Raw genomic sequence first — 18,594 nt, forward strand, 5'->3', positions numbered from 1 at the left:
GCAGGGGCAGGATATTCAGCCTTTCAAGCCTGCTCTGCCATTCATTATGATCATGGCTGATCATCAAGTTCAATACCCTGATCCCGCCTTCCTCCCATATCCCTTTAGCCCCAAGAGCTAGATCTAATTCCTTCTTGAAACTACACAACGTTTTGGCCTCAACTACTTTCTGTGGTAGCGGATTCCACACATTCGCCACTCTCTGGGTGAAGGACTTTCTCCTCACCATAGTCCTAAAATGTATTCCCCTTATCCTCAAACTATGACCCCTAGTTCTGGACTCCCCCCCCCCAACATCAGGAACATTCTTTTCTGAACCTACATGGTCTAATCCTGTTAGAACTTTATAAGTTTCTAGAGATCCCCCGCCCCCCCCCCCCCCCCCCACCCCACTCTTCTAAACTCCAATGAATATAATCCGAACTGATTGAGCCTCTCCTCATATGACAGCCCCACCATCCCAGGAATCAAAGCTGCAGAGACTGTATTTTTTTTTTGTTGCATTTAAACATTACTCATGGTCATTGCCTCAAAATGAAAAGCGGATCATCAGCCTTCAGCAAAAACATGCCTTTGCCAAAAGTTCAGCAACAACAAACAAATATTAAAGATGTGCAATTAGCCACTCTAATTAGGATTCCATATAGTCCTAAAATGTATTCCCCTTATCCTCAAACAAAGAATTTGCAAGAAAGTATTCTTAGCCACAAATGTTATTGCCCTTTTAAAAAGAAAATGGTCAAAAATGCTGTGGTAGTCATTGATCCCTTCAAACGAGATAGTAAAGAGGAAAGTTTGCAATGCTGACACTTAGGCAAGTGTAACCTTGCTAGCAGCAGTCAGCTTAATAGAGTGAAACATGACAAGCTTTAACAGCAACACTATCTTTTTGAATCATGTAAATATCTGGATGGATCAATTTGCTGTTTGGTGATAATTGTGCACAAAGATTATATGTAAATAATCGGAGTAAACATTACCAAAAATTACTGTTCTAGCTTTATTTTAATTGCGATTGCACAAAGATTTACACATATTATGTTCATGGCGGTGAATAAGTGTGTTCCTCCTGGGTTCCTCACAGGTCCTGTTGGTCTTTGGGGCAAGTGAAGAACTTTCATATTCCACCATCTGCGACAATGTTCAATTCATTCTACTCACTTTTAAATCACATTGCCTGGAGCACTTTACATGATTCAATGTCAATTTCTAATTAACCTGATCGATATTTTTTGGAAGTACCCCAGGCTCCGAAATTCTCACTAACAGTCACAGGATAAAACTGATTTGAAACAAACCGCAGCCAATCTCACGTACAAACATTAGAGAAACTGCTGCATCAGGAATAGAGCTGGGAGGCAGAAAATGGGTTATAACTGTGCAAAGGATTAGATGCCAGTTCTTGCATTGAGGATTTCAGAAGTGCTGGTCACATCAACAGATTCTGTTCAGTGCTGCTTTTTGGGCTGGGCTGCCATAAAGAGTGCTACCAAGCAGTAAATGGCTCCCCCAATCGTCAAAGCCATTGTAGTCCTGTATAGTAGTCGATCAGGGACACCTCGCTTCAGATGTACAGGCAAACCATCTGGCTTCTGGAAAACAAAGGATTGAAATTAACAGAAACCCCAACATGTAGATAAATTAACACCGCAATCGCACTCATTGAAAATGTCTTGCTCCCCAAAGTTACCACCAATGTCCTCTCCAAGTTGTGCGGTGCTCTGCAATGTGGAAGGTCCCACACAGGCTGAGTGCAAGTCACCCCTTTAAGCTACCATGTGTGTCCGGCCAAGTAAAAGTATTTAAAGGCCCCTTGCACAATAAAAAAAATTAGAGGGAACATTGAATACATCCTTTGGGAGTAACAACCAATGTAACACTGATGGTCCAACCAACTTTTACAGACAGATAAACACGAGAGTACTGCATTCCAGATAAATATTGGGGTATGGGGGAGGTGGGCAGGGCAGAGAAACCAACCAAAGTGTTAACATTCTGGTTAGATGATCGGCTTTGAAAATAGATTAATTGAATTTCTGGAGTTTGACAGAGGTGTAGAATCTGGAGGTATGTAAAACAAAGCCAATCTCGGTCTTCTATTGTCTCAGCTATAGGTGTTCTAGTTGCTGAAGAATTTGCTATTTCGTGATTCCATATATTGGTGTAAGTGTACCTATATAGTGGTTCATTTTGAGCAACGAATGGTGATCTATGCATAATTGTGGCCTCTTAATTTCAAAATTTGTGACACTAACAAATTGTAGGTGTAGTTAACAGAGAAGAACTGTACAAAATAAAGGAAGGCACCACTAAACATGTGGAAAGGACATGCAAGTGAAAAATAAATTTTAACATTGAGAAATGTGACATGGTGCATTTTGGTAGGAAGAATATCGAAATGGGTAGAGGAACAGAGAGATCTGAGGTCCAGATACAGTTTAACAATTCACAAATGGGGTTACGTCGTGGGACCAACCCCTTCACTTTTTTCGATCACCAGCCGAACGATACGGCGGGGAGAAAGCCCCCGCTGAGGCCGATCCCAGCCGACGGAAACAGGAGCGGAAAATCCTCCCCAATCTTTCAAACACATCATCCTTTTCAGTGATAAATTGATAGGAGATAAAACCTTTTTATGTAACAAGTAGTTTGGAGATGGATACACAAAGGGAATTGGATAAATACTTGGAGAAAAATAAAATTGCAAGGATATGGAGAAAGAGGAGAGTAGGGGTAACTGGGTTGCTCCTTGAAAGAGACCAAGCAGATTTAATGGGCTGAATGGTCGCCTTCTGTGCTGTATACATCTATGAATCTGAAAGCATAGGTAGTACAGATTAACAGGGTCACAATAAGCTAATAAAACACAAGTTTATTTTTCAAGGAACAGATTTGGAAAATAGAAAGTTAAATTTGCATAGAAACATATTTTTTTTCTATCGATGTGGGCATGGCTGGCTTGACCTGCATTTATTGCCCATCCAGTCAACGACATTGCTGTGGATCTGGCTTCACATTTAGGCCAGGCCAGATATGGACAGCAGATTTCCTTCCCTAAAGGATCCAGGTGGGATTTGTAAACAACAATTAGATTAGTGGGCCAGGTGGGATTTGTCTACAACAATCAACAATGGTTTAATTGGACTTTTAATTCCAGATTTATATTCAAATTTCACCATTTGCCCTGGTGACATTTGAACCTGGGCCCCCAGTGCATTACTGTGGGTCTTTGGATTATGAATCCAGTGATCATACCACTACGCCACTGGCTCCCCCATTCAGAATACTGTGCAGCTCTGGTCTCCATATTCCAAAAGTGATCGAGAGACATCGAAGATGATAACCATTTATGAGAATGATACAAGAACAGAGAGGCTATATCAATTAGGAAACTTAATAGGTTTGGGTTTTTTTCCCTCAAAAGAGATTGAAGGGTGAACCTATAGAGGTCTTTAAGATGATGAAAGCATATGCTAGGGTAGATTTTAGGGTTATAAAAACAAAATACTGCAGATGCTGGAAATCAGAAATAAAAACAGAAAATGCTGTAAAAACTCAGCAGGTCTGGCAGCACCTGTGGAGAGAGGAAAGAGTGTTAACGTTTTGAGTCCATATGATTCTCCTTCAGAGCAGATTTTAGGGTAGATTAGGGGGGCAGAAATGTAGCACAGTGGGTAGCACTGTTGCTTCACAGCTGCAGGGTCCCAGGTTCGATTCCCGGCTTGGGTCACGGGTGAGGTGCTGGTTTAGCACAGTGGGCTTAACAGCTGATTTATAATGCCGAACAAGGCCAACAGCGCAGGTTCAATTCCCGAACTGGGCACCCCGAACAGGCGCCAGAATGTGGCGACTAGGGGCTTTTCACAGTAACGTCATTGAAGCCTACGTGTCACAATAAGCAATTATTCTTATTCTGTCTGTGTGGAGTCTGCACGTTCTCCCTTTGTCTGCGTGGGTTTCCTCCCACAAGTCCCGAAATACGTGCTGTTAGGTGAAATGGATATCCTAAATTTTCCCTCAGTGTACCCAAACAGGCGCTGGAATGTGGCGACTAGGGGCTTTTCACAGTAACTCCATTGCAGTGTTAATGTAAGCCTACTTGTGACAAAAAAAATTTTTCTTTTTTTTTTTAAAAGTAGCATAATTTTATCGGTGGTTTTGTGGGGGAGAAAATGGGTAGAAGTAAGAAATAGCAAGGGAAAGCAGCCCGTTAGAAGAAATCCGCAGGCCCTCTAATAGCAATCGAAAAGTAATCTATAGTTCCTCTAATAGGGTGGCATGGTAGCAATGGTTAGCACTGTTGCTTCACCCAAGGACTTGGGGTCGATTCCCGGCTTGGGTCACTGTCTGCATGTTCTCCCCGCGTCTGCGTGGGTTTCCTCCGGGTGCTCCAGTTTCCTCCCACAAGTCCCAAAAAATGTGCTGGCGAGGTGAATTGGACATTCTGAAATCTCCCTGTGTACCCGAACAGGTGCCGGACTGTGACGACTAGGGGATTTTCACAGTAACTTCATTGCAGTGTAATGTAAGCCTACTCGTGACACTAATAAAATGTATTATTATTATTAGTAGTTGTTCCACAGTAGTACACAGTATAAACCAGGAAATGCTGGGAGCTTGTAAGAAAAGGTACGACAATAATCGTAATATGCAACACAGACTGGATTAATCAAATTGACAAGGATACCCTAGAGGCAGAGTTCATGGAGCATATAAGACATTGTTTTTTCGAACAATATTTTGTTGAACCAACCAGGAGCAGGCTATTTTGGATTTAGCATTGTGCAATGAGGTGGGATTAATTATTGATCTTGTCGCAAAGGATCCTCCAGGAAAGAGTGATCATTGCATGCTTGAATTTCAATTCAGTTGAGGGCAATAAACTGGAGTCTCACATTAGTGTTCTGGAGTTAAACAAAGGTAATTACATTGGCACGAGGACAGATTTGGCCCTCGTGGACGGGAAGACGACTAAAAGGTAGGACAATTGATGAGCAGGGGCAGACATTTAAGAGGATATTCAATTCCTCCCAACTAAAATATATTCCAGAGAGGAAAATGCATCTTTGGCTAAGCAAAAAAGTTGATAACACAAAAAGCCAAAACTAAGGCACAAGTTATTGCAAAAAGGTCAGTGGCAGGCTGGGGATTGAGAAACTTTAAAGACCAACAAACAGTTACCAAAAAAGTAATAAAAAGAGCAAAGGTAAATTTTGGGCAGCACAATAGCACAGTGGTTAGCACTATTGTTTCACAGCGCCAGGGTCCCAGATTCGATTCCCAGCTTTGGGAAGTCTGCACGTTCTCAGTGTCGCAACTGTATAGGCTATTGGTGAGACGGCTCTGGAGTACTGTGCATAGTTTCGGTCACCGTACTGGAGGAAGGATGTACATGCATTAGGCACAGTTCAGAGAAGGTGCACTAGATTGATTCCAGGGATGAAGGACTTGCCTTATGAAGAACGATTTCGCAGTTTAGGTTCATACTTGCTGAAGTTTAGAATAATGAGAGGAGATATAATGGAGGTAAATACAATGCTAAAAAGGATTGACAGGGTAGACGTAGAGTGGATGTTTCCCTTGGTTGCACATTCTAGAACAAGAGGCCATAGTTTTAGGTTAAGGGGTGGCAGACTTAAAACAGAAATGAGGAATTATTTCACTCAAAAGGTTGTCAATTTGTGAAATTCTCTACCCCAGTGTGCAGTGATGCTGAAACACTAAACAAATTTGCAGAGATAGACAGGTTTTTAATTAGTAGCAGGATGAAGGGTTATAGGGAGTGGGCAGGAAGGTGGAGACGGTAGCACAAGTGATTAGCACTGCGCCAGGGTCCCAGGTTTGATTCCTTGCTGGGTCACTGTCTGTGCAGAGTCTGCACTGCACATTCTCCCCTCGTCTGCGTGGGTTTCCTCTGGGTGCTCCAGTTTCCTCCCAGTCCAAAGACGTGCAAGTTAGGTGGATTGGCTATGATAAATTGGCCTTAGTGACCAAAAAGGTTAGGAGGGTTTATTGGGTTACGGGGATAGGTTGGAAGTGAGGGCTAAAGTGGATCGGTGCAGACTCGATGGGCCAAATGGCCTCCTTCTGCACTGTATGTTCTATGTTCTATGTGCCATGATCATATTGAATGGCGAAGGCTCGAAGGGCTAAATTGCCTACTCCTCCTCTTAGTTCTTGCGTTTCTTAAAACTACAATTAGAAATAAAGATAATCACTGATTAATCCAAGAGGAAATTCAGGAAAAACATTTTTCCAGAATGGTTAAAATAAGGAACTCATGACTAGAAGAGTAGTTGAGGCACCTAACAAAGACAGGTTAGATGAAGGGGGAAAAAAAGAGAAGAATATGTGGATGGAGTTAAGGGTGGGAGGAGGCTCGTGTGGAGCATGAACACAAGCGTAGACCAATTATACTGAATGGCCTGCTTCTGTGCTGTAAAGATTGGTGTTGCTCATTTTCTAGCCTTTCCCAATTGTCACCTTCTTTTACAATCTTTACATGATATTTCTAGCAGTGTCAAAACAAACTTACTCAGCAGTTGATAGAGGGCTTTGAATAAATCAGTACTGTGTGAAACCAGTTTCACTGGGAGTACTTACAGCAAAAAACTACTAAAATAAGCCTGGCACAAACTGTAAAAGAAAGTGCACTTAACAAGCCAAGAAGCAGGACTTCACAATCGTGTGGTGTTTACTGCCTGAAAGGGGTAGTTATTGGGACATCTCCATTTCTAAACAGAAATAAAACCAGCATCAAGGGGTTTTAGAACTCAATGTTACAATATAGGTTACAGCTTAAAACCAAAATATAAATTAGATGAGAACTCGCATATTCCCAAGAGACCTGTTTTGGTTCTGTCCAAGCCCAAATTCAATTTCATAGTATTTACAGTGCAGAAGGAGGCCATTCGGCCCATCGAGTCTGCACCGGCTCTTGGAAAGAGCACCCTACCCAAGGTACACACCTCCAGCCTATCCCCATAACCCAGTAACCCCACCCAACACTAAGGGCAATTTTAGACACTAAGGGCAATTTAGCATGGCCAATCCACCTAACCCGCACATCTTTGGACTGTGAGAGGAAACCGGAGCACCCGGAGGAAACCCACGCACACACTGGGAGGATGTGCAGACTCCGCACAGACAGTGACCCGAGCCGGGAATCGAACCTGGGACCCTGGAGCTGTGAAACAATTGTGCTACCCACAATGCTACCGTGCTGCCCTAATTTGTTGCCAATTATTTTGTCCTCCTACAATGCCTTCAGTTAATCGCCACTTTCATAATTCCCTCTGTTCACGGAGTGCGGCTTGAACCTGCAACCTTCTGACTCAGAGACCAGATGCACCCACTGAACCATAACAAACACCTATGGTTTACAACTACAAAGTGGATTGCAGCAAAAGCTCCATAAAAGATTTCTTTTAAAATAAGGAAAGAGCTGAACCTGGTGGGACCAGATGGTAGCAACTGTTGACATATATCCTGGTCACAAAATTGTAGCTTCTTCCTCAGCTCTATATTGCCTGATTGCTGTGTAGCACAATCCCACATCTGCATAGCTCAAAAGGAAGGTCATTATCACTATCTATTAACACAACAGTCACTTTTCACAGGTTGCTGGGTCTGAAGAAGAAAACATTTAAAGAGTTATTTCAGAATAATGATCATCTGTCTGCATCTCAAAAGGGAAAGAAAATAATTCTGTTGAATTTAGCCATGAGATTTTGGCAAATTAAAGTGTCAACATCGCAGGCAATTGAAGAGGAATTCAGCTATGGAGACTTCAGAGAACCCCCTACAGTTGTTCTTGAAGGCAGTCGTTGCTAAGTGGTGAAAAACTGTTTTCAGAAAAACAACAGTGCACAATGCCATGAGTTGACTGAAGAATGATTAAGGATCTGCAGAGGTTATTGGAACCTGTATTGTGCACACTGTTGAGATGGCATCCAGCTCAATGTAACAGTGATCTGTAATAGGTCTTTAGGCCTGATCTAGATTGAGTAATAAGAAGTTTATATTAAATCTCCTGCATTTCATTTGAACAAATGAGAGCAGAGGACAAGATAGATGTGTGGAAATACAGTACAGCCCTATTTACAGTTGTACAGCCCTATTTACAGTTGAAGTGCAGACACAGTACAGGGACATCCCATGTGATATGGCCAAAGGTTAAACTTAAAACATGAAGTTTAAAGAATTGTATTGTAACGTTAACTGCCCAAGTTTCCTTTCAAGTGGAAAAACATTTAATCACGTTTGCACAAAGAAGTCTTACAACAGCGGACATGTTTTTGTTATTTCTTTCAAAGCAACAAACGGACATCCTCAGAAACAATCGCCGCTCAACTAACTACAGCTAGAATTTCACAAACACCCAGGACAAAATGATAAACACCCAGGGTAAAAACCGGCCCATATCCAAGATAACTCCTCATCATTTACAAAACAGTTTGAATTCCTTAACAGACACAAGTAGATGTCCTTATCGATAGTCAAAACCATTTCAAAATTTGGATTCGTACCTGAAATATTTGCTGGAAATCAGGCACCTTATTCCGTCCTAAAAAGTGAACTCCTCCTTCCAATTCGGATACGGATTTTGTTGGAGTGGCAAAAATCAGAGAGGGGGTTTCTGTGGAAACCAGAGGCTTCAACCCCTACATGAATGATTAAAACAAACACCAATGTAAGACGTGACTACATATTTGGTATATTGAGCAATTTAAAACAAAAGACAACCCGATTCATTGGGGCAGGATGTCCAAGATTCTGTCTTCATGATCACATCAGCATATCATGGAGCTTTGTGAGGAGGGGTGGACACATGAAAATTTAAATCTATGTACCCATGAATTCACATGAAGTCAATGACACTAACAGAACAGAAGTTCTGATTTAGAGTTGATCCACCAATAGAGCAAAGAGGAGCCCTATCCAAACTCCAAAGGACAGCACAGTGGCTAGCACTGCTGCCTCAGTGCCAGGGTTCAATTTTGCATTGGGTGACTGTCTGTGTGGAGTTTGCACTTTCTCCCAGTATCTGCGTGGATTTCCTCCGGGTGCTCCGGTTTCCTCCCACAGCCCAAAGATGCACAGGTTGGATGGGGTTATGGGGTTACGGGGATAGGGCGGGGGAATGGGCCTAGGTAGGGTGCTCTTTCAGAAGGTCAGTGCAGACTCAATAGGCCGAGAGGCCTCCTGCCACACTGTTGGAATTCTATAATATGGCTCGAAGACCAACAAAGCAGAAGAGGACAAATTGAACGTAGCGGCATTGGAGCTGAAAGGGCTCCAGGCAGTGTCATTCAATAGGAATTACTCATTTTAATAGAAAACCGTTTGCATACACATAAAAACAGTACAGGCTAAAATAATAAGTCAAATGTATATTCCTACTTAATAAACATCCCTCTCTTAAGGAACTCTAACGAAGCAACATTTTGCCTGAAATTGAACTTTACATATAATAAAATTATATGAGCAGAGCGAAGATATAATTTTTGGATGAATACTTGAGATTTACTCTCTAGCTAAGGGGCAGCTATATTTCCTTAGCTATATAAAATTTAAAAAAATACATATAACAGTTACTTATCCTCATCTCTGCTTCCCTGATGCTAGAACAGGAACAGATCCAATGGCCCATGAAGCCATTCTGTTTTGTTAACCTTGGCAGCTCTTTCTTTTTAATCCCAACTCCTTCCCTTTGCTCCCATATTCAGAATACTCTCTTCCCGTACCAGCCTCCCCGAACAGGCGCCGGAATGTGGCGACTAGGGGCTTTTCACAGTAACTTCATTTGAAGCCTACTTGTGACAATAAGCGATTTATTTTCATTTTCATACTCCAAAAAGTAATTATTGTTTTAAATACTTAAAATCAACTTTGCATCTATAGCCTTTTTGCAGCAGTGCATTCCAGGGTTTCAAAATTTGAGGCTGAATTTGCCCTGAATTTACTTTTTATCAGTTTAGTTCCTATTTCAAGATCATCGCTGTTAGCACAGGGCGAACTCGCTGGCTTTGAAAGCAGACCGAGGCAGGCCAGCAGCACGGTTCGATTCCCGTAACAGCCTCCCCGAACAGGTGCCGGAATGTGGCGACTAGGGGCTTTTCCCAGTAACTTCATTTGAAGCCTACTTGATACAATAAGTGATTTTCATTTCATTTCATTCTTTGTTCTGAATTCCCCAACTAAAGAGAACAATCAACTCCTACCTCCACTGTCAAACAACAGCCTTTACAGACCCACGCTGGCTCTCTCAAATCATCTTACACATTTCTAAATTGGGTTTCAAAAATGTGGATTCTTTCCGCAGAAGAAATGAGCCATTTATCACATTGCAGAGCATTCCACCTTTAAAAGGAATGTTCCCAATGACATTTTCAAATTGAATTGAAGAGACTCAGTGAATCAGAGTTTATAACTCTGTTCATGGTTAAAAAAAAAGAAAATCTGGTGTTTCAAAGCTAGTTAAGCATTACCTATTTGTGTATTCTGATCTGTCATGTATATCCCCCCCCTCATATTCACTACACTATCTTGTCAAAACAAGCAAGATTGTAACATTCAGCATATGCACATCTACAGCAAGATGCCTCACATTTCTTTCAAAAATGCCCAGAAGATGCACCAGTTAAATGTTAGCATCTACTGTAGTCCGAATGACACATTAAGCATTGGTCTGGATTTTGTAATAGTGGCAACAGCATTCACCGTTAATACTCTTCTGAAACGGACAGCAATTTCTGGAGTCTGCACATACACAGTTAAAGGTGGAAATTCAGAAGCTGCAGTCAGTGATGCGATACTTTCCCAAAAGAAATGATGTTGGTGTCCCCAAAGACTACACTCAATTGGAAATTGCTGAACTGACAAAAGCTTGCCCTTTAAAACGCCATTAGTACCACTGTGAAAACTCTTGAAAGGTTAGGCCTTGCTGAATGAGGCCTCCCTGCATTTTTAACAGTATACCAAGTTCATTATTATGGAAGAGCTTTGCAGGTCCTAAAAAACTAACTTTACATTTGTTGAATGTCATTTTTCCCCCCCCATTATAACACATTTTTTAATTTTAACTTTTTGATAAAGTTGATGATTTTCAGCATCCACCATGTGTACAAACCAATAATTTATTTTGTTCTGTGCAAGAGAAATATTTAGTGTATTTTACCTTCTAGTTTACGGTCTGTGAGAATATTTCAATGTGATTGCCATGTTTACCCTGCTTGATTACTTCACTACCTTTGTCAAGGTGCCCGATTTCAAGAAGAAATCCATGCCACAGAATCCTTTCTGAGTAGCTTTCTTCAATAAGTGCCATCGCTTCGCTGCTGACTGCAAAATCCAGGCCATAATTTTCTTGTCACAGAATCAAAGAGATTTTATAGGCTCCTTGTTACATTAAATTTACACGTGCAGCACAAGGCTTTCATAGGCAATCATAGCTTTAACAGATTGCCAAATGCTTTTTCATTTTTAAAAAGCACATAAATGATTAAGATGACAACTATCCACAAGTTAATTAATATACTCCTAAAGAATAAAACCTGAATATCAAATGCATCTTTGCCATCTCATTGAATACATCTTTTGGTGCAACAGCAGCCCTGGAAACTATGAAGCGGGAACAAAATGTGTATTTTTTGCCTGACATCGTGCCTCGATATGGGAAGAGGATGCAGAATGGTGTAACGATCAAAATAAATGCAAAGGCTTTGCTGCACTTTAATTTTACAGTGCATCAAGACCCTTCAACATAAATATACAGCAAGGTGATCTTTCCTCAACAGTAAATATTCTGCTATTGTGTTAAAACTTCCAGAGCACGTTTACTCAAATCAAGGGAGATCCAAATCATAGGGATGAATAATGTCATAGAAATTGCTGAGACCATCGAGTGCGGTGCTCCTTCCTCAGGTGAATGAAGAGGACGGACGGACACACGCGCACACACAGATTCAAAGATGCCAGACAATGCTTGGAATGCGACCATTAGCAGGTGATTAAATCTTTACAGATCCAGAGATGGGGTAACCCCAGGTTAAAGAGGTGTGAATTGTCTCAAGCCAGGACAGTTGGTAGGATTTCGCAGGCCAGATAGTGGGGGATAAATGTAATGCAACATGAATCCCAGGTCCCGGTTGAGGCCGCACTCGCGTGCGGAACTTGGCTACAAGTTTCTGCTCGGCGATTCTGCGTTGTCGCGCGTCCTGAAGGCTGCCTTGGATAACGCTTACCCAGAGATCAGAGGCTGAATGCCCTTGACTGCTGAAGTGTTCCCCGACTGGACGGGAACATTCCTGCCTGGTGATTGTCGCACGATGTCCATTCATTCGTTGTCGCAGCGTCTGCATGGTCTCGCCAATGTACCACGCTTCGGGACATCCTTTCCTGCAGCGTATGAGGTAGACAACGTTGGCCCAGTCGCACGAGTATGTACCGCGTACCTGGTGGGTGGTGTTCTCACGTGTAATGGTGGTATCCAGGTCGATGATCTGGCACGTCTTGCAGAGATTGCCATGGCAGGGTTGTGTGGTTTCGTGGTCACTGTTCTGAAGGCTGAGTAGTTTGCTGCAAACAATGGTTTGTTTGAGGTTGCGCGGTTGTTTGAAGGCAAGTAGTGGGGGTGTGGGGATGACCTTGGCAAGATGTTAATCTTCATCGATGACGTGTTGAAGACTGTGAAGAAGATGTCGTAGTTTCTCCACTCCGTGAAAGTACTGGACTACGAAGGGTATTCTGTCGGTTGTGTCCCAGGTTTGTCTCCTGAGGAGGTCGGTGCGGTTTTTTGCTGTGGCGCGTTGGAATTGTTGATCGATGAGTCGAGCGCCATATCCCGTTCGTACGAGGGCACCTTTCAAAGTCTGTAGATGTCTGTTACGCTCCTCCTCGTCTGAGCAGATCCTGTGTATACGGAGAGCTTGTCCATAGGGGATGGCTTCTTTAATGTGTTTAGGGTGGAAGCTGGAGAAGTGAGCATCATTGAGGTTATCCGTGAGTTTGCGGTAAAGCGAAGTGCTGAGGTGACCGTCCTTGATGGAGACGAGTGTGTCCAAGAATGCAACTGATTTTGGAGAGTAGTCCATGGTGAGTCTGATGGTTGGATGGAACTTATTGATGTCATCGTGTAGTTGTTTCAGTGATTCTTCGCCCTGGGTCCAAAGGAAAAAAATGTCATTGATGTATCTGGTGTATAACGTTGGTTGAAGGTCCTGTGCGGTGAGTAGGTCTTGTTCAAACTTGTGCATGAAGATGTTGGCGTATTGGGGTGCGAATTTGGTCCCCATGGCTGTTCCGGCATCTGGATGAAGAACTTGTTGTCGAAGGTGAAGACGTTGCGATCCAGAATGAAGCGGATGAGTTGCAGAATTGTGTCTGGAGATTGGCAGTTGTCGGTGTTGAGTACTAAGGCTGTTGCAGCAATGCCGTCGTCACGGGGGATGCTGGTATAGAGTGCCGAGACGTCCATTGTGACGAGGAATGTTTCTAGTTTAACTGGTCCATGGGTGCTGAGTTTCTCCAGGAAGTCCGTCGTGTCGCGACAGAATCTGGGCGTACCTTGTACGATGGGTTTCAAGATGCCCTCGATGTAGCCAGAGAGGTTCTCACACAGGGTCCCATTGCCTGATACGATAGGACGGCCTGGTGTGTTGGCCTTGTGTATTTTCGGTAGGCAGTAGAGATCTCCAATGCGGGGAGTGCGGGGAGTACGTGGGATGAGAGCACGTAGGGTGCTCTGAAGATCTGGATCCAAGGTCTTGATCAGTCTGTTAAGTTGTCGGATGTGTTCCTTGGTCGGATCTGCGGGTAACTGTCTGTAGTGTTCTTGGTTGTTCAGTTGTCGGTATACTTCTTTGCAGTAGTCCGTTCTGTTCATAAGACCATAAGACAGAGGAGCGGAAGTAAGGCCATTCGGCCCATCGAGTCCACTCCATCATTCAATCATGGCTGATTTCAACTCCATTTACCCGCTCTCTCTCCATAGCCCTTAATTCCTCGAGAAATCAAGAATTTATCAACTTCTGTCTTAAAGACACTCAACGTCCCGGCCTCCACCGCCCTCTGTGGCAATGAATTCCAGACCTACCACTCTCTGGCTGAAGAAATTTCTCCTCATCTCTGTTCTGAAGTGACTCCCTTTTATTCTAAGGCTGTGCCCCCGGGTCCTAGTCTCCCCTGCTCATGGAAACACCTTCCCTACGTTCACCCTATCTAAGCCATTCATTATCTTGTAAGTTTCTATTAGATCGCCCCTCAACCTCCTAAACTCCAATGAATATAATCCCAGGATCCTCAGACATTCATCGTATGTTAGGCCTACCATTCCTGGGATCATCCGTGTGAATCTCCGCTGGACCCGCTCCAGTGCCAGTATGTCCTTCCTGAGGTGTGGGGCCCAAAATTGCTCACAGTATTCTAAATGGGGCCTAACTAATGCTTTATAAAGCTTCAGAAGTACATCCCTGCTTTTAGTCCAAGCCTCTTGAGATAAATGACAACATTGCATTTGCTTTCTTAATTACGGACTCAACCTGCAAGTTTACCTTTAGAGAATCCTGGACTAGGACTCCCAAGTCCCTTTGCACGTCAGCATTATGAATTTTGTCACCGTTTAGAAAATAGTCCATGCCTCTATTCTTTTTTCCCAAAGTGCAAGACCTCGCACTTGCCCACGTTGAATTTCATCAGCCATTTCTTGGACCACTCTCCTAAACTGTCTAAATCTTTCTGCAGCCTCCCCACCTCCTCCATTCTACCTGCCCGTCCACCTATCTTTGTATCATCGGCAAACTTAGCCAGAATGCCCCCAGTCCAGTCATCTAGATCGTTAATATATAAAGAGAACAGCTGTGGCCCCAACACTGAACCCTGCGGGACACCTCTCGTCACCGGTTATTCCTTACTAACAATGCAACCCCGCCCCCTTTGCCAATCTGCCTGTCCTTTCGATAGGACACATATCCTTGGACATTTCGATCTCAGCCCCAGTCCCCTTGCAGCCACGTCTCTGTGATGCCCACAACATCTTACCGGCCAATTTCAATGTGCGCAACAAGCTCATTTACCTTGTTCCGTATACTGCGGGCATTTAGGTACAACACCCTCAATCCTGCATTGACCATCTCACTTTTCACACTTGTCACCTTTTTTGCTCTGCCTGAGGGTGATGTTCTTTTATTTTGGTTCTCTTCAGTTATTGCACCTTCTAAGTTCACATTCTGGCTACCACCCCCCTGCCATACTAGTTAAATCCTCCCGAGTGAATCAAGCAAACCTCGCAGCCAGGATATTGGTGCCCCTCCAGTTTAGATGCAACCCATCCTCTTGTAAAGGTCCCAATTGCCCCGGAAGAGATCCCAATGGTCCAAAAATCTGAAACCCTCCCTCCTACACCACTGTTTAGCTGCACTATCCTATTTCTAGCCTCATTGGCACGTGGAACAGGGAGTAATCCTGAGATTACAACCCTAGAGGTCCTGCTTTTTAGTAGACTGCCCAACTCCCTGAACTCCTTCTGCAGCACCTCATCACTCGTCCTGCCTATGTGTAAAACCGGAATGCTGGAAGCGTCACAGATCTGCCACATCTCTCAGTTGGAGCACTGCACCCCGTTGAGTGACATTTAAGCACTAGTTAATTCATTTAAAATAGATACTTGAATTGTTAGATTGAGTTACAATTAACTATATGGCCCTGACGCTAGATTTGTACTGTAAAATTAATGATAAATACTAATCTCTGCCCTCAGGTTTAGTTACTCCTCTACCTAGTTTATTGATAAGTTTTAATTAGGTTTTTAAAAAAAAAAAAATCAAATTTAACAGATTTCCTACCAGCCAATCAGGTCACAGCTTTACTGTGATTTCTCTTCAGTTTCCCCCCCCCCCCCACACACAATTTGAAAAGGTATTTGTATCACTTACCTTCCCAGAATGCACTCTGGATCTCTCCCTGCAGATTAAGTTACAAAGTCAGAAGAAGAAAACAATACAAAAGGGAAAAAACACCTCCTCCCACTCTGCACCGAATTACCACACTGCTCCAATTGCCAAGTTCCAATTCCTACTCTGACTGTGTCGATTTCACCGGCTCCGTCAACTTCACCGTGCGCAAAGCTTACTGTGTGCGTGCTTTTTTGCCTGTCACTTATATAGAACCCAGGGAAACTAAGATGATTCACACTACTTAAGCTTCAAACAGAGGAATGCAATTTACACTTTTGCCACTAATCAGGCTTCAGGTGACAGAGATTATTGCCACTCAGCAATTAGGGGTGGGGGCAGCTTTAGCCAATCAGACACTAAGCTAGACACTGAACTTTGAACTGAAAAACAGGACAATTAAATTGAACTCTTACCTCTCTTGATTACCACACTGCTCTAGTTTCCAAACCGATGGAGACATAATCACAGCAGCTACTTATCAAATATGTCTCAATATTATAAATTCAGGAAATAAAGACCTAGTTAACTCAACTATCCCCTCATACAAGAAGTATATTCTGCCTTAAGTAAGGAGACCAAAACTATATACAGCTGTGGCCTCACCAAGGCCCTATATGAATGTAGGGGAATTCTTCACTCCAATATTCCAATCCCTTTACAATAAAGGCTGACGTACATGTACCTTCAGAATTGTTTCTAATACCTGAATGTTAACTTTCAGTGATTTACATACAGTAATGCAAATCCCTCTGAATACCAACATTTTCCGGTATCCTTCTGCACTGTAAATTCTATCACATTGTTTAAGAGATATTACTTTCCTGCTGAAATGGATAACTCGTGCTGCCCCACATTATATCTGTCATGATTTTGCCCACTCACAGAACATATACACATCCCTTTGCCACCTTTTTGCATCCTTCTCACAGGTTACTTCTCCACTTAACTTTGTATCGGCAGCACTCCATTCATTCTTCTAATTCACACAATCCTAAATCACCCAGTGGTTAGTACTGCTGCCTCACAGCGCCAGGGACCCGGGTTCAATTCCAACCTTGGGTGATCATCAGTGTAGAGTTTGCACATTTTCCTAACGTCTGCATGAGTTTCCTTCCGGTGCTCCGGTTTCCTCCCACCGTTCAAAGATATGTTGGATAATAGGTGGATTGGCCATGTTAAATTCCCCCTTAAGTGTCCAACGGCAAGGTGGGTTTATAGGGATAGGTAGGTGAGTGGGCCTAGGTGGGGTGCACTTTGAGAGTCGGTGCAGACTTGATGGGCCGTATTACCTCCTTCTGCACTGTAGGGATTCTATTCAGCCATCTGTAAAGTGCAAACATGGACAAGAGGCAAGTGCAAGACCAAGATGGTCTCACCAACTGTCCCCACTGGTGAGCAACCATCACTCTTCCGACACTCAAAATGCAAACCTAACCAGTTAGGACCTACCAGTGAAATAAATTTCAATTTTTACACCCTCAGGATATCCCAAAACATAGAGTCATTAGGATAATTTCAAGTGTAGTCACGGTTGTAAAGTTGGAAAATATGACAGCCAGGTTGCATGTAGCAAAATCCCCAAACCAACAATGAGGTAGATCAGTTTCAGTAATATTGATTACAAGATAAATTTTAGCCAGGGCCAGCCAAACTCATTCACCCTGGTGTGCATGGTTTTTCACCCAAGAGGGCAGGTAGAATTTTGGTTTAACCAAATGATGGCATCCTGGGCAGCCAGCACACACAATCTTGGTACAGCAGTGGAGGTACAGCCTCAATTTCTAAGCCCAAGTCTCTGCTGCTGAACTTGAAGCCACAACCTTCTGCATTAGGAGGTGAAAATTACTTCAACCTAGCTATCGGTGTCAGCAAGAATGGCAAAGCCAAGCCAGGGTACCCCCAGAACTGGCCATTCTTCCAGGGCCATCAATGTTAGAGTATCGCAGTGTGGAACTTTCCACAGTCTTGGACTGCTTTCTGGGGGGTTCACTAAAGTTTGGAGGTGGCAGAGGCCATAAAGGGCCAATGAGGAATGGCCACCGCCCAAAGCCTTCAGGGGCTCTATGTCTGACATGAAATCAATGGTGTAAATGTAACCCAAAGTTGTAAGTGCAGTGAGGCACCTCAGAGTGCCACATACTGCACTGAAAGAGACCGATCGGTTTTGCACTTCATGTATTGTGTTGGACTGCAATGTAATTTCGTAAATTCTCGGAGGGGGGGGGGGTCGGTCAGGTCAAGCCAAGGTGACCTTGATTGTGAGCACCGGTGGCGCCCTCGTTGACCGAGTCCCGTCTGTTTCCCGATCACTCTGTCCCCAGTAAAGAGGCAGAGGCCCCCCCCTCCAGCAAGGTCAAGCCGGGCACCCACATCGCGGCTTTTCACTGGGGGCCTCCTTCCCTTGCACCCTCCCGCTCTCCTCCGGCTCCTACCTGCGGGCAATAGGCGGCAGGCCCGGCCCCGCCGCTCAGCCTCTGCGTGATTCCGTTAAACTTGTAAAACATGGTTCTCTCCTTTAGCCTCTCCGGGCAGCTACTGCGACAAGAAAAACAGCTGCCTGGGGTCCGTCCCCCATCCGGTCGCCGCCGACGGACGTCATTACATGTGTCTTTGCGCCGCCTGTATGTTTCTTTTTTAAATA

General features: G+C 43.6%; 1 protein-coding gene across 1 annotated transcript; it reads right to left on the minus strand.

Annotated features, from left to right (window-relative positions):
* Nucleotides 1-986: 986 nt before the first annotated feature.
* Nucleotides 987-18,546, minus strand: cox7a2l (cytochrome c oxidase subunit 7A2 like). Its single transcript, XM_072510266.1, has 3 exons — nt 18,386-18,546; nt 8,529-8,663; nt 987-1,592 (listed from the first exon to the last, which is right to left on the minus strand). The coding sequence occupies exons 1-3, from the start codon at nt 18,455-18,457 to the stop codon at nt 1,449-1,451; spliced, it is 351 nt and encodes a 116-aa protein (XP_072366367.1). The 5' UTR covers nt 18,458-18,546; the 3' UTR covers nt 987-1,448.
* Between the last annotated feature and the right edge of the window lie 48 nt (nt 18,547-18,594).

This window comes from Scyliorhinus torazame, chromosome 1 (genome assembly GCF_047496885.1).
Source record: "Scyliorhinus torazame isolate Kashiwa2021f chromosome 1, sScyTor2.1, whole genome shotgun sequence".
NCBI classification, from domain to species: Eukaryota; Metazoa; Chordata; class Chondrichthyes; order Carcharhiniformes; family Scyliorhinidae; genus Scyliorhinus; species Scyliorhinus torazame.

Excerpts from the sequence above, each read along its gene's own strand:
- cox7a2l (XM_072510266.1), bottom strand. The coding sequence starts at position 18,457 with ATGTTTTACAAGTTTAACGGAATCACGCAGAGGCTGAGCGGCGGGGCC. Across the intron at positions 8,664-18,385 it reads CTGCCGCCTATTGCCCGCAG|GGGTTGAAGCCTCTGGTTTC; the intron begins GTAGGAGCCGGA and ends TCATTCATGTAG. Across the intron at positions 1,593-8,528 it reads ATTTCCAGCAAATATTTCAG|AAGCCAGATGGTTTGCCTGT; the intron begins GTACGAATCCAA and ends TTTGTTTTCCAG.